The 23,387-nt window shown below is 42.7% G+C and overlaps 1 protein-coding gene across 8 annotated transcripts in view; it reads right to left on the reverse strand.

Moving 5' to 3' along the window:
* Positions 1-18,455: 18,455 nt before the first annotated feature.
* LOC108306691 (ST18 C2H2C-type zinc finger transcription factor) overlaps positions 18,456-23,387 on the reverse strand; it is a 140,950-nt gene continuing 136,018 nt past the window's right edge. For all 8 annotated transcript variants that reach the window (XM_037739701.1, XM_037739699.1, XM_037739698.1 and 5 more), the window contains 2 exons: positions 21,791-21,934; positions 18,456-18,913 (listed from right to left, as the gene is read on the reverse strand). In XM_037739701.1, the coding sequence (XP_037595629.1) occupies positions 18,773-18,913; positions 21,791-21,934 (285 nt within the window). In that variant the 3' untranslated portion in view covers positions 18,456-18,772. The remainder of the gene's footprint in view (positions 18,914-21,790; positions 21,935-23,387) is intronic.

Consider the following 23,387-nt stretch of genomic DNA (forward strand, 5'->3'; position numbering starts at 1 on the left):
ATTCTGTTTATTGTTCAGATCCCAGCTCAGATTGCTTCCACGGGGCTTTCTTCGATCTTATCAGAGATCCTCTTTTGTGTTCTCAGAACGCATTGTTTTCAGGGCATTTTTTCCCTTTATCACAGTGCTTGCTACATTCTACTTGGTGACACAGTGATGAGAAAGAAGGCTTCCTGGTGAGCTACCAGGCTGAAGCACTGAGCTCCCAGCCGCAGGGAGTGTGGGTGCTTGACCGCTGGTAGCTGAGTCCCTCTCCAGAACCAAGCTGTCTCGGCTGGGTCGTATTCCCTTTCCTGGGCTGCTAGTCTAAGGATTCATCTATCTAGGATGGGTGGGTTTATAAAGGGCAAGCCCCCTTGCCTCAAAATGCAGCAGCTCTGCCAGGCTGTTATAGCTCCAGAGCTCCCCTTGGCTCAGCCAAGGTCTTGGTGGTGACTACATCGTGGTTCAACTCTTCCTTCTGCCCAATCCTGCTTTCTTCTCACTCCTAGGACTTGATCCCAAAAACATTCTCCATTAAGTTTCCTCTATGCAAACTTCACCTCAGCTTCTGTTTCCTGGGATCCCACCTTTACCTCACTGGCAGCACTTGGCATGTGTCCACGGAGGTACTGAGATTGTGTTGATTCAGCAGAAGAGAAGTCCCTGTCCTACCTTTTAAAGACCAGTATAAAAAAGGTACCCAGTCTAGCTCTTGCTCTCATGACATCTCTGAGTTGTTTAAAATGACTTATATAGGAGACCAGGTCTTTTATTCTTAGGTGAGACTGCAACGAATATTGAATTAAATTAAACCTATGTTTCCTACAGTGGGAGAAACAGTTAAAGAAAGGTAAGAATCTCATCCGAGATCACACATAAGTGAACTAGGTCTGCAACTTAGTCCTTTCCACAATAAGGACCACTTCCCATTCATATAGAGCCTGTGACTTACAGGTCCTCATTGTCTTAGTTCCAACTGAACTGTTATAGAAATTTAAGAAAGGAAAAAAAAAGCATTTAGCTGTACATTGGTCTTCATGTTTCAGGCCCAACTTTGTTGCTGAACTGAAATCCAGACATTCCTTGTCTCTCTGAAGCCTGGGCTCTTTTCTGGGTGTTCTTTAGCTATAGTTGGGAGAGTCAACTTGGACATGGAGTCATGAGTCATTCTGTATGTGTGTCCACAGTAGCTTTGGATTAAGAGCCCCCAGGTCTCCAGCAGGAATGTGCACCCTCTGCTCTGCTGGGCATCACTGTCTTGTACACTCTTGGAGTTTCAGGTCTCTGCGCCCAGCAGTGCAGTGCTGTGGTAAGGAGCTATGAGATGTCAGCAAAAACGGAGAGTAAATTGAATAGGGCTCAGATTTCTGTCTCCAGCGTTGTACCCTGTCTTATTTCATTTGTGTTGCTATAACAGAATTCCTGAGATAGGGATATTCGTAAAGAACAGAAACGTATTTTCTCACATTTCCAGAAGCTAGAAAGTCGAAGATCAAGGTGCTGACAGGTTCAGTTGTCAGTGACAGCTGCTGCTCTGAGCCGTCACAGAGCAGAAAAGCAGAAAAGGAAGCTAGCCAGCTAGTTAAATGCTGTGTGGAGCCATTTTTAAAAAGGACCTCACTCCTGTTAACTAGGTAGGAGGCCCCACAGTCTCATCACCCCTTAAAGGCCTCACATCTTAATACTATCATATTGGCAACGCCTGAATTTTGAGAGGGACAGATTCAAACCCTAGCCAGCCCCAAATCCATGGTTCAAATTCCTGATGGATCTGCAAAAACGAGTAGAGTAAATGGCTGCAACATACCCAAAGTGAAGGTTTTCGGCTAAATTTTGTCTCTCCCCATTCATACGTTGGAGCCCTAACCCACAGCATCTCAGAATGTGACTGTGTTTAGAGATAGGGCCTTTAAAGAGGCAATTAAGGTAAACTGAGGTAATCAGGGTGAGCCCTATTCCCATAGGACTGGCGTCCTTATAAGAAGAAAAGATTAGGATGTAGACACACTAGAAGGAAGACCACATGAAGACATGGGGAAAAGACAGTCATCCACAAATCCGCAAGCCAAGGAGAGAGACCCAGAGTAAACCCAACCTGTTCTCACCTTGATCTCAGACTTCCAACCTCCAGAATGTAAAAAAAACACATTTCTGTTATTTAAGTCACGTAGCATGTGGTATTTGTTATGACAGCCCCAGCTGCCGTACAGTGGGTTAGCGTTAGGTGTATGCCAAAGGAGTAGCTTCTTGGAACTCACCATTTCCATCTTCTTCTCTGATAAGGCACGACCACGTGCCCTGAAAGGAGAAGGTTATATCTACTTGACAACTTTGTGGGCCAGTTGTACGAGATGAATTGTCTCTGTGGTTCTAGGTGGGAAATTACCGAGGGAAGATTATCTTTCCTTCTGACTTGGAGGGCTGCCCTTCAAATGACCCCTGAAGGAATTGCACACACTGCAGCGATGTCTGCTTGGTAATCCTTGGGAGAAACAGGACATGCCACACTATGGCTTTATGTTATGCTTTTGTCTTACCACCTCTTTGGATTTCCCAAAGCTGATAAAAGTAACCTTAGTATGGGAATTTTTAGAAGAAGCCCAAACATTCTGGAGACATTATTAAGATAAATTGTTTCCGGTCCACAAAACAGAAGAGTGGATATCAATAGACTATATATCTATTAACCAGGGCTTTTGACAAATTAAATCAGAGATGATGTCAGACTAATTTTCAAATAGAATACTGCATAGGGTTGACTGAGAGAGAAGTGTTAGAGCAAAAGAGATGGAAGAAAAATTACAGTGAGGTGTTGAAAGGTGAGGAAGCAAGGTCATTATTGTTACTGTGTATGAAATACATGTAAATCCCACCTTTCCATTTTAATGAGTTACAATCCACACATCATGTAAAGCAAGCCTTTCACTAAAGAGTAAAAAGTTTATTTAAATGTGACATAAGCTTTTCTTGCACTGTGTGTCCTAAACATATCAGGTGTTTGAGGAATCAGTTACAGAAACAGCCTCAAAATCATAGAAGGACATTTAGAAAAATGATATCCACTATGGTAGGAAATGAGTTTTGATATTAAGAGCATCATGGGAAATGTGTATAATTCAGTCATAGGAGCAGGCTAAAAACGGCTATTGAAAAGTTGATTTACTCATTGTTTGGTGCCAGATCCAATTGTAATTGCAGTGGAGAAATTAGCATTAGATGATTGCATAGCAGTTTTGAAAAACTGTGTCTTGGCCAATTTGTTTTTCTAAATCAATATAACATTAGCGAACATGAGTCAGGCTGTAATATTTTTCAGGCTCTGCCTACGTAGTGCCAAAAACGTTTAGATGAGAAGTGAAAACTGTATTCACATAGATGCAGATGTTTTTGGCTCTAAGGCGCAACCATTTCACCAAAGTACCTTTCGGGTTTTGCTAATATGAACTATGGTTTTTCAGAAGTTTTCAGTGGGAAAAACAACAACGACTCGCTTGCGCAGTGGGATCTTCTGAGGCTGCCTGTTGGCTCCTGGCCCTTCTGAAATCCCCAAACTAAGACCTCGGACTCACTTGGTTACCGCGAGGCGGAGGCTCCCAGTGTTTGGCCACGCCCCTCCGCTGCCCGGGGGCTGCTACCCTGTCTCAGCCCTGATCCTCTGGAAGTTTCTGAGACCAAGATTCTTGCCAATGTGAGATTAGGAGGTGCTCCTGGGGAAAACTGGTGTGGGAATCGGGATGCGGACGGGCAGAAGGCCATGCTAGGGACTCAGTCCCACCGGGGAGCTCTGGGAACCCTGTCCCTCTTCCAGGCCTTGTGGGTCACGGAAAGGGAGCTGGGGTAGTGAAGGGCGATGTGCTGGGAGCGGGTGCAAACCCCCAGGCCCTGCCACCCTGGCGACACCACGGCAGCCTGGCGGGGGCGTGCATCATTGGGCGCATCCGTGGTGTGCACCCCAGGCAGGGGGCGCACACACCACTGCTAGAGGAATCCGGGGCGCCGAGACCCCAGACCCCCAGGCAGGGCTGAGCGGACCCTCCCGCCGCTTCCCGGAGCCGCCTCCGCTGGGGACTGCGGCTTCTTGCTCTGACTTCAGGACCGGCGCAGACCTCAGGGCCTCCTCTCCACCTCGCTCCGCTCATCCCTGATGATGTACATACTTGAGCTCCCAGGTCTCCATCCTCCCTGACTTCCTTTCCTGTCCACACATGTAGATTTTCACAGGATCTGGGGGGGAAGACGTTTAGCCGTAATTGCTGCGAATAGGTTGGAGGGCGAGGGGGACGCGCCCCTCAATGTGCCAGGCAAGCACGTGTCACATTTCCAGCCTGAACTCCTCTCATGTTTGAAACTATCCTGGATTATCTCCACTTTATGGTACAAACGGAGGCTTCGACTTAGCTCAGGGCTGCTGGGAAGCAGCCGTGCACACCGGGCGGGACGGTGGGCCTCGGGGGTGCGCCTGCCCGGGCGCAGAGGGGAAGAAAGGGGGTCACAGGCTTCAGCCTGGGCCGAGTCTGACTCAGACCTAGGGGCGGGTGGAAGAGGCTGGGGCGGTTCCAGGAGGTTCCCGGGCCTTGGCTAGGCTGCAGCGGGTCCCAGGGGGGCGCTGCTGGCCGGGTGGCGGCGTGGCGGCCCTGGCGCGTGGCCCCTGCACTGTGCGCACCACCGAGCCTTGGGGCTGGGGACGCGGCTGGCGGGGGCTCTCCGGGCCCCAGCCAGCGAGAGGTTAACACGAGCGGTTGGCCAGTGGAGGGCTGGAGCTCAAGCCCTATCCTTTTCACCATACCCTGCCTCATAATTAAGTTCTCCGCATTTTTCTAGAACTTTATGTATTTCTGCATTTTATAAGGGAAGGAATTGGGGTCTAGACAAATTCAGTGTATTTTTTTTTTCCTGAAAGATTATACGGCATTAAGAAAGCTGGCAATGGAAAGAAAATACGGAACTCGTGATTATGTCACATGAGGTATTGGGTAATTTTTCAGGACGCCTCAAGCATTTCTAAAACGGAAAAGCAGTGTGCACTGAAGATCAACAGTGATCGCAGTTGACATAGAGTATGTAAGTGACATAAATACTACACAGCTCTACTCTTTAAAAGTTAACACCGTGTTCTCATACCTGTTACCACCCAACAGCCTTGGGCAGAGCTGGGCCATACATCATTTTACATTTGTGAAAACAGGAATAGGGCGCATCTGGTGGCATTTTTTATGTCACTCGCTAAGTCCTTTCTTTACTGACTCCTTCATTCAGTTATTCCAACTCTGTGCTGGTGCTTCTCCGCAGTCCTGAGGAACGGTGAGAAGCCCGGGGATGTAGATCTGGGCCTCCTGTAGCTGGTGTTTCAGCTCCGCAGTCATAGGCAAGTTGTGAAGTGTTTGGTGTATCTGAAATCCCAAAACACACGCCCATCCTGTCGGTGGGGATGTTGGGCTCGGTGGGAGTGGAACCCAGTGGGATGGATGTGCAGGAAAACTGAGCCTTTTAGCCCCTTCTGGTTGAATCATATGAATAAGTGTATGTCAAATTTTGGGCATATTTAATCCATTTAACGAGTGTCCAACAATGGCAAATGTCCATTTTTAGGAAGAAAAAAGACTGGTTACAATTTTTAAAATAATAGAACAAAAGTAATACTTATGAAAATAATGAAGTTTAAAATTGCAGTGAAAGGGACACCATGATTTGAAAAATTTTCATCCAATTCTGCCCACGATAAATAAGCCACGGGTTCACACTCCACATGCACTTGGCTCGCCTCTCCGGGTAGAGAAAGTGAGAGGCCAACCTCCACACCCATTCTCTCCTCCCACTGAGGAATGGAACTCCCAACACCAATTCTTAGCTATGCCCATTATTACCCAGTAGAAAAGACTTCCTCGAGTTTTAGGTAAGGTTATGTGACTAATTCCAGCCAATGAAACATAAATACAAGTGTGGTAGGTGGTGTCTGGGGTGGCTGATTAAAGGGATCTGGCTGAGTTCTGGGGGTTCCATTTTTGCTCTTTCCTCCTTCCCATAATTTAGGATGCAGGTGAAATGGCTGGAGCTCTAGCAGCCATCTTAGCTGATGTGATAACTTTGAGGATGACAGGCTGATTGATTAGAAAGTGAGATGAAACTAAAGCCTCATTGGATTGCTTACCAGCCTACTTCTTGCCGGAGAGAGAGAAAAAGTGAGAGAGAGATAGTTTTTTTTATCTTCTTAAAGCTACTCTTGCTGGGGCCTTAATATTGTCTGGGTAAAGCAAATCCAATACAAATAAGTGTATTACTCTTTATGTATATTAAATTGGGTGACCCTAACATAATTATAAGTCATTAAGATGATAGTAATTGTTCAGTGTCTCTGGTAGAAAGTTTTGGATACAGCTAGTGCTCGACTTATGACCATGGTTGGGACCACAGACCGGTCGTAATACGATTTGGTTGTAAGTTGAGTAGGCTACATGTACAGTTGAAATGGTGCACGGGGAGATGGTAGTGATGCCGGAAGCTGGTCCGCACTGTCGAGCGCCCAGCTGGGCAACGTTTGCGCTGCCAGACGCGGAGCAGTCGTGGGTAGCGATTGTGGTCGTAAAGTCGAATGGTCGTAAGTTGCATAGGTGGTAAGTCGATCAATACCTGTATTTGAATTGAAACTGGACCCAGAAATAATGCTGTAATTTCTCATTCCTTACTAATTTTAATTCTTCAAAGGTATTAAGGCTGTAATAACCTAACCTGGGTTAGCCTAATGACTCGATCTTAGCTGCAAACGTGACACGATCTCTAGAGCCTCTCCCTCCCTGCCGCGGCCCCTCAGGTGCATTAGTGGGTCACACTCCACTCAAAGCTTTGAACCGTTAAGAGTGATTCACACGGTTCCCAGCACCTGTAACCATTGTAACCGCATCCTGCCTGCCGGCAAGTCTACCTGCTGTTGTGAATACCTTCCTTGGTGATTGATTGCATGGAGAGCTCCCCCTGCTACTCCCCTTGATGATTGTATGGAAATACCCTTAGCAACCACCAATCCTGGGAACCTCCTGCCCCTGGTTACCAGCCTCCTACTAACTTGCTTGTTCTGCTTCTGCATAATTCTGCTTCAGCTAGGCTGCCCCCTCCCCTACCTAAATCAAGGTATAAAGGGAAATCAAGCCCCTTCCTCGGGGCTGAGAGATTTTGAGCGTTAGCTGACTCTCAGTCTCCAGCTGAATAAAGGTCTCATAATTTGAACTCAGAGTGTGGCGTTTCCTTCTGACTCACTTGGTTATTACAAGATGACACACACCTCATACTCAAAGACTGGGAGATTAAGCGTGAACTTGAACAATAACTCTAAGTGGAGTTCTAATTCATTCCTTGGTTGTATCTGTCTCTGGAAGTATTTTAGAAACTATTTGGTCTTAGTGTCATTTATAAATAAATAATCTAATAATGAGCCATTGATTTCTTTCTTCAGTGAGTGAAGAAATAATTGAGTAACCAAGAACTGTAAAACACTGAATTTCAGGTGATGGGACTCGTTGATTCATAGTTTGCTTTACTCAGGACATGCTGCCATCTTGCTCTCAACATTAAAAACTGACATTTTGGCTTTCAAGTTCAGGTTTGGTGTAGGTAAGACGCTGAATATTTTTGAGATCCCAAACAGACAATGTTCAGTGAAATCTTAGCAATGGTTTTAAGCAGCATTATCAGGGTAATGAGAAAATATTTTTATCTCATTCTTTATTCAAAAAAATGTTGGGGCCAGGCACGGTGACTTATGCCTGCCATTCCTGAAATTTGGGAGGCTGGGAAGGAAAGATCTCCTGAGGTCAGGAGTATGAGACCCGCTTGGCCAACAGAGTGAGACCCTGGAAGTAAATACATAATAAAAAATCTTGAGTTATACCTACACCCTTTCCTTTGCTAGCGAGCATGCTTCAAGGTAAAAAAGTAAACTCAATTTCTCGTTCTTCACCAAGCGTGTGCTCCCTTTCTTGAGATATATATATATATCTTCAGTGTCCAAAGATAAATTTTCAATGTCCCCTGTTTCCTCCAACACAGCATTAAGATCAAGAGACATATTACAATGCCAGCTACTGTCTGTGAACAAAGTAGTTTCTGGATGGGCATTCAAGTTTAGCCGGTTTTATCCCAATATTAAGGGCCTTCCTTTTTTCACACTTAGCAGGTGCTCCAAATTAGTACTAACATTAAGTATAAATAATGGATCAAAAATAGTCATTAATTTAACAAGAAGTTTCACAGGCTTTGGGTAATAACAGCACAGGTATCCCTCACTCACTTTGTGGCAGAATTTTATAGTGTGTGAAAATGTGGGCTCCAGACCCACTATGTCGAGTTCAAATCCGAGCTCTGCCACTTAGGAGCTTTGTAATCCTAGCCTAAGACATCTCTGTGTGCCACTAAAATGTGTTTGTTGAAAACGTAACCCCAAGGCCATGATATTAAGAGGTGGGACTGTGGGAGGTGATAAGGTCATGAGAGTTGAGCCCTCATGAATAGGACTAGTGCCCTTATAAAAGGCACCCCCGAGAGTTACCTTGATTCCTTCTGCTTTTTGAGGACTGAGCAAAAAAAAAAAAAAAAAAAACAGCCATCTATGAACCAGGAAGCAGGCCCTTGCCTCACCTTGATCTTGGTCTTCCCAGACTCAGAACTGTGGGAAATAAATTTCTGTCATTTACAAGTTACCCAGTCTGGGGTAGTTTGTTATAGCAGTTGAAATGGACTAAGACTTTGCCTCAGTTTCCCCGTCTATCATTGGTGAGAATGTTGGTATCTGCCTCATGGGAATATGATTATTTTTTATTCATTTATTTTACTTTTGGTGCATACTGTATCTGGCATTTCTCCCCATGTTATCCCTCCCCACCCTCCCCTCCCTCCCCACCCTCTGCTCTCTCTCCCCTACCCCCCTACAACTGTCCCCAGTGTGTGATGCTCCTCTCCCTGAGTCCACGTGTTCTTGTTGTTCAACACCCACCTATGAGTGAGAACATACGGTGTTTGGCTTTCTGTTCTTGTGTCAGTTTGCTGAGAACGATGGCTTCCAGATTCATCCAAGTCCCTACAAAGGACACGAATTCATCGTTTTTTATGGCTGCATGGTATTCCATGGTGTATATGTACCACATTTTCTTTGTCCAGTGTATCACTGATGGGCAATTGGGTTGGTCCCAGGTCTTTGCTATTGTACACAGGGGTGCAGTGAACATATGAATATATGTGTGCATGTGTCTTTATAGTAGAAAGGAAATATGATTCTTTAAGTTCAAATGTTTATGTTGGAATTGCCACCTTTCCATTTCACTTCAATAAATGAGTTTTGTGTGCCTGATTCATTTGTGGCATCAGAAATATAATACAACAAAAGAAGACAATGAAAACATAGTCAACTTAAACAATACAGCACAAAGAATATGAAAATACACTCGCTGAGACTACCTGCAGCCTATTCACTGAATGGTATACTGCATAAGCCAACCCAAGCCATCCTATAGCTCATTCGGAATTCTCAAGAACCTGATGATAAATGGGATTTCTGTGAAAACAAAATTAAATTCTCCTGAGTAGCTGAGACGCCAGGCATGTGCCACCACACCCGGCTAATTTTTGCATTTTTAGTAGAGATGGTATTTCACCACATTGCCCAGGCTGGTCTCAAATTCCTGGGCTCAAGTGATTCCCCTGCCTCGGCCTCCCAAAAGTGCTACCATTACAGGCAAGAGCCACCATGCCCATCCTATTCCAACTATTATGGTGACCTTGTGAGCCAGAATTTGGTTATATAGATGGGTCATTGTGGAAAAAAAAAAAAAGCTAAAATGAGTAGCTTTTCAGGTTGTGTCAAATCAGACACAGTTGATACACTTGTGGATTTTAGAGTGTGATTTAGCCACTTTCTTTGTCTGACCATGTAAACATTGTCATCCTTTTTAGATATTTTCTGTTTTGGGGTGTTTCTCCCTCACAAAAAGAGGAAAAAAGCATTGTGATTTCTGAGCTATAGAAAAGATGAAAACTATGTTATTTCCTTGGCTTTTCTTTTTAAACACCTTTTTGGTTTCTTGCAGAAAAAAATGGTCAAACAGCACTGTTTTATCAAAATTTGGTAAGAGCCACATATGTAATTTTACATTTCCTAGCATTTCTTAGCATTCACACTGAAAATGAACAAAAAAGGGGAAATTCATTTTAAAACTAGACTATACTTAAATCAATATATTCAACACACTTTTATATCAACTTGTAGTCTTGAGCCATAACTCAGTGCTCCACATCTAATGTGGGTTTTTTGTTTGTTTTGTTTTGTTTTTTTGGGACAGAGCCTGGCTCTGTCACCCAGGCTGGAGTGTGTGCAGTGGCACTGCAATCTGTGCCTCCCAGGTTCAAGGCATTCTCCTGACTCAGCCTCCTGAGCAGCTGGGACTACAAGCATGTGCCACCATGCCTCACTAATTTTTGTATTTTTAGTAGAGATGAGGTTTCACCACGTTGACCAGGCTGGTGTCGAACTTTCGACCTCAGGTTATCTGCCCACTTCTGCCTCCCAAAGTGCTGGGATTACAGTTGTGAGCCACCATGCCCGGCCCAAAGCTACTGTTTTAAGAAGTGCAGTCAGGCTACAATGGAAGAGAAGCCAGTAAGGCAAGTGGCTAAGAGGAGAGATTGGGGGAATGGAGGGCAGAACTCCTTCCATGTATTGGGAAGGAGGGTCCACTCAGTGCTGAGAAGAGGATGCATACGGCTGTGTACACGTGACTGAGCCTCTTTATGAATCCTTTAAAAGACATCTCCTGAACCTAGAAATAGAAATTCCATTTGACCCAGCAATCCCATTACTGGGTATATATCCAAAGGATTATAAATCATTCTATTATAAGGACACATGCACACAAATGTCCATTGCAGCACTGTTTGCAATAGCAAAGACTTGGAACCATCCCAAATGCCCATCAATGATAGACTGGACAGGGAAAATGTGGCACATATACACTATGGAATACTATGCAGCCATAAAAAATGATGAGTTCGTGTCCTCTGTAGGGACATGGTTGAACCTGGAAATCATCATTCTCAGCAAACTGACACAAGAACAGAAAATCAAACACCGCATGTTCTCACTCATAGGTGGGTGTTGAACAATGAGAACACATGGACACAGGGAGGGGAGCACCACACACTGGGGTCTGTGGAGGGGGACAAGGGGAGGGCAGCGGGGGGCAGGGAGTTGGGGAGGGATAACATGGGGAGAAATGCCAGATATAGGTGATGGGGAGGAAGGCAGCAAACCACATTGCCATGTATGTACCTATGCAACAATCTAGCATATTCTTCATATGTATCCCAAAACCTAAAATGCAATAAAATATATATTATTTAAAAAAGACATCTGATTATCATAATTCATAATTTACAGAATTGTTGTGAGAACTAAATAATAGATGTAAAGCACTTGGGAATTTTCTGGTAAATATTAAATGCCTGATTAATGTTAAAACACACAGACAGACCTTTATAAAAAAACTTCAGGGTGCCTTGCAGTGCCTGTGGGGAATTTGAACATTCCCAAGCCAGCATGTGAGTGTCTGCTGCTGCCCTTGAGGAATTTGTATTGATGTCTGACTTATTTTAAAAACCTCATGTTATCAGGATGGATAAATTTTCTTATTTTTGTTTCTTCCCCTTTCCTCCATTCTTCCTTTCCTGATTTTGTCAATTACGTACAGTTTTCCTGCTGAACTAGATGAATCTCTTGCCATGAGAAGGGTACTTGGGAGAGATAAAAACATTCCCCCTTTTTTGTTCACAGAAATATCCAAGAAAGTTGTTGAAAACATTTACAGTTATAGCTTTTTGATGATTCAAAATTGAACCATTTAGGTACCTAATTAGCAGAAAATTGGGGATATGGAGGGAAGATACATTCGTGGGTATATGTAGACATTAGTTGGGTCTGTCAAATGCTGGCTGCCACAAAATGCAACCAAAATAATCTATTGATAAAACTGAGTTCACCTTCATAGAATCTTACCAGCATGTGAGGAAAGGGGGCTGGCAAGCAAGGGGTATTTATGTGATTTGAGGGTCTGGCTTAAGGAGGGCTGTTGAATGTGAGGGCATGATTAGCACTGGGCAAGTTCACAACTTAACACAGTAGGAGAAAGACACACAGCAAAGCCAAGGTTTCAAAGCAAGTCTCAAAGAGTAAACAATCACTTGACGTGATTGAGTGTCCTGAGAAGGGGCATTTATTCTGAGAGTACATTGAGTAGTTCTAGTTTTACCTGGTTCGGGTAATTGGATTGTTAGGAAGTTCTTGGAACAGATAATGAAGATATTTTCCATTTTTTATTTTGGGCAAGAATTTCCTGGAATAGTCAATTGATGTTAATGGAGCCAGTCCCATAGTAGAGGCTTGTCCATGTAAACACTGACCCGTGGCCCAGGCACACAGCCAGCTGTGTGGGTGTGGATGTTTTTGGTCCTTGAGTCTTTGATGAGGCCCAGAACTTGAGTGTTCTCTCTCTTGTATTTTTGAAATTCAAGTATCCTAGTCTCAGTGATCAATATTTATGAAGATTTCTGGTGGCTAAAAGTTTGACCCTTTAAGAGCATTATTGAAGTATGTCTTAGTACATTTTGTGTTGCTGTAAAGGAATACTGGAGGCTGGATAATTTATAAGGAAAAGAGGTTTATTTGGGCTCTGCAGGCTGTACGTGCAGCCCCATGCCAGCGTCCACTCTGGTGAGGGTCTCATGGGAAAGGTGAAGGGGGCCTGGTGTGTGCAGAGGGCACATGGTGAGAAAGAAAGCAGGGTGGAGTGAGGTGCCCAGCTCTCCTTAGCAACCAGCTCTCTCAATGAATGGAATGCGAACTCACTCACTTCCCACCCTTATAAGGGGATTAATCCATTTGTAGTGAATCCATCCTCATGACCCAAACTCCTCCCATTAGGCCCCACCTCCAACACTGGGGATTAAATTTCCACATGAGGTTTCAGGCGTCAAATATCCAAACCAGAGCAGCATGACATATCCCGGAAGTGCCACTCACACTTTCAAATATCTAACCCATGAATCTAACCCTGGATTTCATTTAAAACTGAATGAGGCCATCAGTCACAGAAGGAAAATGACCACATTTATATTTGAGAATATACGTCTGAGTGGAAAACTCTACTAAAACAGCAGCTGTTTCTGAAGAGCAGGAAACTTTACATTCTCTTTACGTTTTAAATATTTAATAGCTGGTAAAGGTCAGGGCAAATATCTTTTTATTTGTCTGGGGGCGAATTCAAAACTGTCAAACATACACAAAGCAGCTAATGACAAAGCAAAATAATTACATAGTTTGGCTCTAAAACTGATATTAAAAATGAACAATTTGCATTTTTCTTATTTTTGGCTATATATTATAACCCAAATTAAGAATTTCCAATCCCAATCATCAAATGCATTATTAAGATGTCACATTTTTTATGATATGCTTTTACAAGGCAGAAACATCATAAAGTGTGGCGTAAATGTGAAAATGATGCTCCTTTGAACAACTTTTCCTAGAATGGTGATTTCCTGAAATGGGCCCTGGTGTGTATCTCAACTGTTTCTTGCTTAGTGACTCTGTCCACAGAGGCTGGTAAGGTGCTGGCCAGCATAGCAAGTAGGCCAAACACAGTCATGGCGGCCTGCAGAAGGGACAGGAGCTGGTCTCTGGGTCAGAGTTGAGTTGAATCCTGACCCTGGTACTTATCTCTGGGGCATCAAACAATGATTCGAGTTCATGCTCTCTAACCCTTGGTTGTCTCTGAATATAATGCTCACCATAATAATTCTGTTGCGGTGTGGCCAGGAAGCTTACAAGAAGGAATTTAAGGATGTACTCGATACGTAGTGTTAAGATTTAGGAATCTTGGAATATGTCTGAGCCCTGACATGTATCTTAATCTTACTTCATTCTTATTTTCCTTCCTCCAGATGAAACTACCTCTGATGGGTGACGAGACAGATCCTGTTGGTTAAAGCATCTAGGTCTAGAAGTCTACACAGGGCTCACTAATTTCTAAATGTGTGAGGCAGTGAGTCCTGCTATTGTCCTGATTATGGAAGGGCTATCCACCACAGAATTAGTTTTGTAAAAATAGTGAGAAAGGGGCTTGCCTTGCTTCCAGCCAAACACAACTGGGGTCGAATCCTGGCTGCACTGTTTCCTAGTTTTATGGTCTTCAGCAAGTTACTAACTTTGCTAAACACCGGTTTCCTCATCTGTTTAATTGTGCAGGGTGATATTTGCTTCATACATTTTGTGGGACGAAGTATACAAAACATCATTGATAGTGCCTGACAGCATGGCGTGGATAGTTATTAGCCAATTAAATCTGCTTACTTTATAATTATCTGCTGAATAATGAGAGGAAATAGCAGGGCATTTTTCCCAGACCACAATAAAATGAATGTAGTGTGTGAAAAGAGATGTAGAAAACATTCGTTTTTACAAATATTAAATATTTACATACCATAACAATTTAATTTTTAAAACTTTTTCTAATGGTGCAAATCAAAGAATTATTTGCCCCATTCTTTCTATTCAGTTCCGTGGTTCCAGTAGAAGGATTTTAGTCCTTTCTGATGGCCCCAGGACTTTTCATGGGATGGTATTGATAGCCTCTATATACTGGCCTGAAAATGATCACAGGAACACTCACTACCAGTTTTTATTTGTACCATACCCACATACACAGCACTGAATACTACTTTGTTGCCCTGATGTCTGAAAAGTTAATCGTCTGAACTACTGGAACAAATTATCTGCAGTGAAAATCTGATGTTTTCATTCTCTGATTTTAAATTGGTCTTCCACATACTGAAGTCTGTGGAAATTAGAACTCTAGCATGGCAGTCTACGCTGTGACCTCTCCTCTCCCACTCACCTGGAATTTGGCCTCTCACCGTCTCAATTCCCACCAATTTTTCAACGTTTTAAATACGTGAAGCTGATGCCTTGATGATTGCCATGCTTTTGCAGATGGTGTTGTCACTGCCGGCAGCACCTTTTCTGAGACTTTCCCTGCTGAATCAGGAGCAGTATTCTTCGCAGGAAATCCAGGTTTGTTAAGTAACCCTTCACATGGTTTTCAGAGGAGCCTGAGTGTACCCAAACCGAAATACCTGTCACTATTTCATTGCCTCCTACGAGGCTGAACTCCCATGGGAGTAAGGAAGTTGGCCCAGCGTAAGTAAACCTGTTCCAAGTAAACATCTTTTTGATGAATGGATGACACATTGGTGAGAGTTGCAGATGCCACAAGTTGATATAAAGTCCCAATCACAGGCCAGATGTGGCGGCTCACGCCTGTAATCCCAACACTTCGGGAGGCCAAGGTGGGTAGATCACCTAAGGTCCGGAGTTCGAGACCAGCCTGACCAACATGGTGAAACGTCTCTACTAAATACAAAAAATTAGCTGGATGTGGTGGCGGGCACCTGTAATCCCAGCTACTTGGAAGCCTGAGGCAGGAGAATTGCTTGAACCCAGGAGGCGGATGTTGCAGTGAGCTGAGATTACGCCATTGCACTCCAGCCTGGGCAACAAGAGCGAAACTCTTGTCTCAAAAAAAAAAAAAAAAAAATCCCGATCAGGGCAGGATGTACATGCCTGGCTAAGGGTAAGCTAAGAGCCTGGCTGAGCAGATTTTCATTTTGCAATCCATTTTATGTGCATCTTCAACACATGAGTGTGGTGACTAAATGAAACCTATATTGTGCATTAATGATTACGTTTTGGCTCCTGGTAAATGAAGGTCTCCCAAGTACAACTCTGACTTTCCTCTGGGGACCCAGGCTTCTCTTTGGTCAATTTAACTTCATTACATGGGTTAAATAGATTTTTTTAGCCAAGTCTAGTGTAAGTGTAAACCTATTCTAGAGATGTATAAATCTGGGCAGAACTGAAAAATTAAATTAGGTCGACTGTTTGACACTAGATAGAAAAAAACCTACAAGCAGAAAAGGTGCTATCAAGAATTTATTATTATTTTTCTTTAATTTGAGTTTCTTTAACTTTAACTTATATGAATCTAGAGATACACTCCGTATTCAGAGTAATTTTGGAATCAGGAGGGTGGGCCGTGTGTCTTATCACTTATGAGATCCCAGTGAATTTGCTGCTACTGCTAGCAAGGTGTTCCTTTTGTCAAAGCACTCCCTGTTCTGCAGGTGAATGCCACGTCAAAGGCAGTGTCGGCTGGTCAACTGGCCCAAAGTCTTGTCCACTTTAAGGCAAGCAGACCGGCTGTCAGAGCAGAGATGTCTCCGAATGACTGGCAGTTTCCAGTACACTCTGGGGACCTCACCAGGGCTTGTTCTGAACAGTGGATTCCATGGGAAGTGGGTACTAGCCTCCAGATAAGAGCCTGAGAAAGATCACATCAAAACTCGTTATCAATTTTTATTTCCTACCATACACCAAATGTACAGCACTGAACACGATTTTGTTGCTTTGATGTAAGAAATATTAAGTGTTTGGAGAAACAGTATACAAACAAACTACTTCAAATTAAAAAAATGCATACATCATTGCCTTTTTTGTTGTTTACAAAAGACCCAATTTACAGTATTGATCATTAACATAGTTGAAAAGAAAACAAATTCAGTGCACATTTCAAAACACATCAAGTACAAAGGAGGCAAATAAATACAAACATACTTCACAAAACATCCTGCTCCAACTACGCAAACACAAATAAATTAACCTGAAGTCATAGTAAATTATAGTAATAAATATGTAGGTTGGTAAGAGATTTCTTTTAAATTAAATAAAATATATAAGAAACTTGTTAAAATATTTAGCAAATTAAATGTTTGTCTTTGTAATAAGTGAACTCATTTGTATGCATCTATTGTATAGCAAAATGTTTGCAAGTACATAACTGTAATAGAAAATTTTGTTTGGTGTCCCATTTATAATAGACAGCACAGATGGTAGCTCATTTTTTAAATTGATTTTTAAATAAACACCGTTTCTACCTAAGAACAGACATTTCATCCTCACTAAACTAAGATTCAAGAGTTCAGATGAACTCCAAACCAAAGATAAGCCCCACTTAATGCATAACAGTGACCACAGTTTCATGGGAGTGGAATTACTGTTGAATATTGTTTTTCATTTGTGCAGGTAACAGTAATAACAGTGGAATATATCAAGCCTGTGAATGCCATCACGTTCCATCTAAATATCCATGAGGTTAATAAAAAATAAACACTTTTGTTTATAGCACAGAAAATTAAGCCCACACCAAGTTCATGTGTACATTTACACAGAGGCACGTCTGCACATGACATGTGTGTGCACACCAAAAAGGCAGTTTAGCTGGTTGTCTATACCTTTTCCTTAAAAAAAATAAATATAAAAAAACTTTTGAAACAATGCTTAACTACTTTACAATCCCTGAAATAGACATTGCCTTTACTATAGCAACTATGAAACTCTGATCCATTCAGAAATTCAAGATTGTGGGCTCAGTTCGATGTGTGGATGAGTGTGTGTGTGTGTGTGTGTGCCCTGTATGTATGTGTGTGAGTATGTGTGTGTGTGTGTGTGTTTGCGTGTGTGTGTATTTTGTAACCCTTGAAGTTCTATGGCAAGATTTTTATCGAATTGAATGTTGTCTTGTTTCTCATGGAGGGTGAGACCCATGTTCCCTGTGTTTGAAGTAATCACTCAGATTGGAGTAGCAATTTTTTCATGTGTTACTATATTTTCCGTTCCTTTCTAGTCAACCCAGTAAGATAAATGCTATTTCAGGGGATATGGTATCTACAAAATTTTTCATTTGGATGTGTTTGTATTTGCTAAGTACAAATCTACACCAATATTGTCACTTGTATATTGTACCAACATATGGCAGGAAAGCCTGGCTGGTCACACCAAGTCTTATTTTTCATCTTGGGATATGAGTTGCCAACGATCTGATATGACTTGAAAAACAGACAAATCTGCATCACTAAAAAAGCTTATGTTTCTTTAAAACATTTCAAATAAATAATTCATATTAACGAAAACCGTCCAGCCAAGTCGAATACTTTGCTGATTGCTATATTTAATTATTGCTAACAAATTCTGAGCAGGCTGTTTTCCAGCATCCTGTGCTTTTGTGAGTGCGGATTGGCCACTAGTGGGCGCCATTTGTCTTCTTATTCCTTTCGTGCAGCTCAGCTTACCGCAAACTCAATTTTCAATACAAAAACCAGTGAGGTGTGGGGGAAGAAGTGTTCAATAAAAATCAAACTCAACCATAGTGCAGTCCTCAGACAAGGATTTCCTTCACCCTTTCCTATCTCCTCATTAAAACCCAGCAAGAAAAATGTCTTGAGAATAGCATTTCTATTTAAATCTCATTGGAAAATAAATTAATAAACACTTGTAAAAATATGGCAGACTTCAAAATGCAGTTAAAAGATAAAAAACTCTTTGATTAGTAATAAATAAATTATAAAAATGTCACATTTATTTTACATATACTTTACAAAAAAAGAGTACAACAAGGAAATAAAAGAAAAACATATGAAAATAAATAAGATCTAATAATTGACTGCATTGCATTTAATCCGAGAAGTCTATCATAGTTTTTCTTTCCTTTTTATGTCAGCTGGGGAAAATAAAATTAGTGCAATGTTGCAATTGTAAATGCAGTACTGCAACCTCCACGCCTTAGCAGTACACGAACCTCTAACAGATCCATCTGGAGTATACCGCTGTTGGTAATTTCTGTTGCCCGGCAGCGCTGTGATCCTACACATGGATACCCTTCACTGCCTGTTTGATACTTTCCAGTAGAGCTTTGCATTCCGGGGAATAGTCCCGTTCCAGATTGCTGTACATGTCTGTGAGTGTATTTACATATGCTTCAAAATTCTGCTCACTGATAGGTCCCTAAATGGAGACAAAACACATTGACCCAATCACAGTGGTTCAAGCTGAGGGAAAAGAAGGACCCAGAGACACTGAAGAACATCAGCCGTCGGGCATCAGGAGGGAAGGGAACGGCACAGACAGCTGCTGGGGTTGCAGGTGATGGAGGGGGGTGGAGTGTGTGCGGGATTCATCTGTTCCCTCTTAATTCGGGAGATGAACGTGACTGGCTTGCACAGCATTTGGGGTTGATTTGGAGCACATAAAGTATATGTCTGGCTGTGGACTTGGACTCCACAAAACTTCTCTACTTCTCTTGGGAGGCAGCCTCCGACTTGCACAACATGTGCAGAGGCTGCCTGTTGGTGGAAGGTGAGTATTTGTGAGGCTGGGAAGGAAGGGTTGCTTTTATCAAGTGATGCCTTTAGCAGCACTGGGCAGAAATGTAAGGACTTTAAGATTTGAACAAGTTGCTCAGTATCAGTTGTGATGGAAAATTTTCCTCCTCCATCCTCGGACACCTTTTAGCCTGTTTTTCTCCTGTGGCATCATTGTAATAAACTTTTTAAAACTTCTCAGCGTCTACAGGCAGAATATCACTTTCACAAGGTTTAAATTTATTCATCCCCGACTTTTTCTTTCTTTTTGGAGACAGAGTCTCACTCTGTCGCCCAGGCTGGAGTGCAGTGGTGCGATCTCAGCTCACTGCAACCTCTGCCTCCTGGGTTCAAGCGATTCTCTTGCCTCAGCCACCCAAGTAGCTGGGATTACAGGCATGCACCGCCATGCCCAGCTAACTTTTCTATTTTTAGTAGAGATGGGATTTCACCATGTTGGTCAGGCTGGTCTCGAACACCTGACTTCAGGTGATCCACCCCCTTAGCCTCCCAAAGTGCTGTGATTACAGGTGTGAGCCACTGTGCATGGCCTCCCTGTTCTTTTTGTATGTTTTGGTCTCTCCTTTACCCAGCGTGATTCTTCAAGGAGAGCACACACATTTACAGAATCGGAATGAAAGTCACAAGGAAAATGCTACTTAGTCATTTCTGTTCCTCCATTTTCCCTCCTTTTTAAAAACACATGACATAAGTCTTACTTTGCAAGATGCTTGGAAGAAAGGACTTTTAAAGGGTCAAAATATGGCTATTGTTGCTATTTATGAAATAAGCTTTCTAAATTTGAAGCTATTGTGCTCTGCTCGACAAAGTGATCTAAATTACTAGTATTGTCCGATTCTGATTCTCTGTCCCCTTCTCTTTGATGCCTTTGCCACGCCTTGTGCTTCTTGGAGAGTCACAAAATGGATGGGGACCCAGGTGGCAGAGAGGATAATGGTCACTCAGTGGGGCCAGGCCCACTTGCCTTGTGTTAGCTTTGGAAACTTGATCAAATTAGGTAAGCTCTCTGAGCCCTGATTTCCTCAACTGAGGACTGGGAATACCAATGCTCACTCACTGGTGCTTTTGTAACATTTTGTTTGATCAGCTCTAAAAATCACCACAAGAGTGCCCTGTATGGTATGTATCCAAGGCACGAGTTGACTTTTGTGGTACCTACTTATAATGGCAGTGGTGAAGAAGAAAAATACTAAGGGATGCATATTCAAAGTGTGATTTACACAATGTTAATAAATATTACAATGATTTTTAATAATTATCTTAATCCTGGCCATAGTGGTATTATTCATTTTGTTTGTGCTCATTATTACATTATTGATTTTTTGGCAGGGTTGTGGGGGAGCGGGTGGGAGTCAGGAAACACATTTGGAATTGGTTAAGATAAGAACTCCCTGCTAGGAAGTTGGGTAAAATTGAGGGGCTTATTGTTGTAATTAAAACCGATTATATTTATCACATTGCTGCTTCTAAAAATAATTTCATACATGAAATTGACGCCTTTGGAAAAATTATTCTAAAAATGTCGGTTCTGAGGAAGTTAAAAGCATTTAGCAATGCAGTCTCTCCTCCAAAGATTTGTCTGTATTTAAGAATATGTAAAAGAAGCTAATTTTCTATGAATTCCAAACACAGTCACGCAATGCATAACAGCATCTCAGTCAATGATAGACTGATTATATAATGGTAGTCTCATAAGATTACAATACCATATTTTTATGGTTTAGATATGTTTTTCCATGTTTAGATACACAAATATTTACCACTGTGATGTAATTGCCTATTCAGTTACCTAACATGCTGCACAGGTGGGTAACCTCAGAACAGTAGGCTGTACCATATAGCCCAGGTGTATAGTACATAAAATAGGTTCTGTCATCTGGGTTTGTGGAAGTTCACTGTATGACATTCACACAGTGTCAAAATCACCTAAGGACACAGTTCTTAGAACGCGTACCCATTATTAAGCAATGCAGGACTATAGTTGCATACCTAAAAGACATGCTTAGATTTTGAAAATGAGGATGCCTTGCTCATTTTTTACTTTTTATTTTCTATGAGGAGAACAGAAGTATGAAGAAAGCACCTAGTCCATTGGGAATTGAACATTTTTGGCTACAGTTGTTGAGCTGGGTGGATGATGCAATAACCGGATCTCAGATTTTGTAAGACGTGGAATCTTCTGTTTGGAAATACATTTTCATTGAGGGAGTTTTCGCCTCCAACTTTCACATGACATTATGAACTAAGCTTTAAAATAATCCTTCCTTTTTAAATGGCTTTGGCCTTTAAAAAATTCTTGGCCTTAATATAATTTAAATAAATGCATCTACTACGTTCCCAGAGAGGGAGACTACTCCAAGCCAGACCGTGATGAAATGTGGTCAGTCTGTAACTGCTCACAGGCCTCCTCAAAGCTCAATCGTGGCAACTCTGTGGGTAAATGCATAAGGACAGTGCAAACGCTTGTAATGGAACTGCAAGGTTCTGGCCTTGAACTTACCATCTGCGGAAGCTGGATGTCGGCGAGGCTTGAAATGAGAGCTTGGCTCAGACCCGCCAGCTCTTTCAGCAGACTTTCATTGTTCTGTTCTATGAGTTTGTTCTCCTCCTCTATTGTCTTTAAGTTGCTCTCCATAGACGTGATCTACAACAGAAATAACTTGGGAATATGAGAAGTGGAGTTTGGAAGGAGCACAAACATTTTCTCCCTGAAGAAAAAGACATCAAGTGCATCTGAACACTAAGGGATGCTTGTGTGCAACTCCTCTGCATGAAATTGCTGCCTCATGGGATTGTCTGAAGTGCTGGAATCACATTGCCAAATTTTCATCTTTAGCCCAGACTTCCTCGTGAATTGTAGAACTTCTCCACATGGTTGTATGGTGACTATCTCAAACTCACATGCTTCCAGCAAACTTTGCTAGTTTCCCCAAACCTGCTCCATCCTCAGTCCCCCTTTTCCAGCCAACAGCAACTCAGCTGTAGTGCAGATTTCCACACATCCCCATGGTTCTTTCATACCTCCCCTCCACTGGTGCCTCCTTCAAAATACCCAGGATGGGACGACTATCCCCTCCGCACTGCTGCCTCCTGGGCCCAGCCACCAGTGTGACCATGTCGCCTTCTCGTGGGTGGCCCTGTGTCTGCCATGACCCCACGCAATCTCTTCTCAGCCTTTCCTCAACACAGCCACCAAGACGAGCCTCTTAAAATGCAAATCAGCATGTCGATCAGATGGGATTATGTCACTCCTTGGCTTAAAACTGCGCAACAGTTCTGGATACATTCAGAATAAAAGCCAAGGTCTTTAAAATGGCCTAAGGTGCCCCATGTGGTGAGCTGCTCTGTTGCCTTTGAGACTGTCCTCCTGTGACCTGCCCCACCCAGCTCACTCACCTGTGGCCACACTCCTTCTTGCTATTTCTCAAATCCCCAGAGTTTTTTCTGTCTGCAACACTTTTTCTCCATACCTGTTTGGCTAACTCCCTCACGCCTCAAGTCTTTGTGGATGCCTTTCTTCTCCCTGGGGGCTGGTGGTCCCATTTAGTGTTGAAATCCAGCCACTCACCCAGCCCCCGGCCATGTTAGCATATGATACAACTGATCATTTATGACCTTTTTTGTTTATCGTCTGTTCCTCCTCCTAGCCTGTAAGTCTCAGGAGGGCAGAAGCCTTTATATTCTTTGCTAATGGTTCTCTAGAGGAATTCCCATGATTTCTAGACAAAAGTATCAATCTGTGGACCAGACAGCCATTAACAGATGATGGTGACCATGGTCACACTGGGTAAGGAAACTAGAATTTCAGCTGGATTAAAATCCTTTGTCTTAAGCTGCTGTGTCAGGACTTCCAAGAGATCCAGTAGTCATGGTGGTATAAAAATCCTACATTTTGGCTGGGCGCGGTGGCTCATGCCTGTAATCCTAGCACTTTGGGAGGCTGAGGCAGGCGGATCACAAGGTCAGGAGATCGAGACTATCCTGGCCAACATGGTGATCCATCTCTACTAAAAGATACAAAAATTAGCTGGGCATGGTGGCACATGCCTGTAGTCCCAGCTACTTGGGAGGCTGAGGCAGGAGAATTGCTTGAACCC

This window comes from Cebus imitator, unplaced genomic scaffold (assembly GCF_001604975.1).
Source record: "Cebus imitator isolate Cc_AM_T3 unplaced genomic scaffold, Cebus_imitator-1.0 Scaffold73, whole genome shotgun sequence".
Taxonomy (NCBI): Eukaryota; Metazoa; Chordata; class Mammalia; order Primates; family Cebidae; genus Cebus; species Cebus imitator.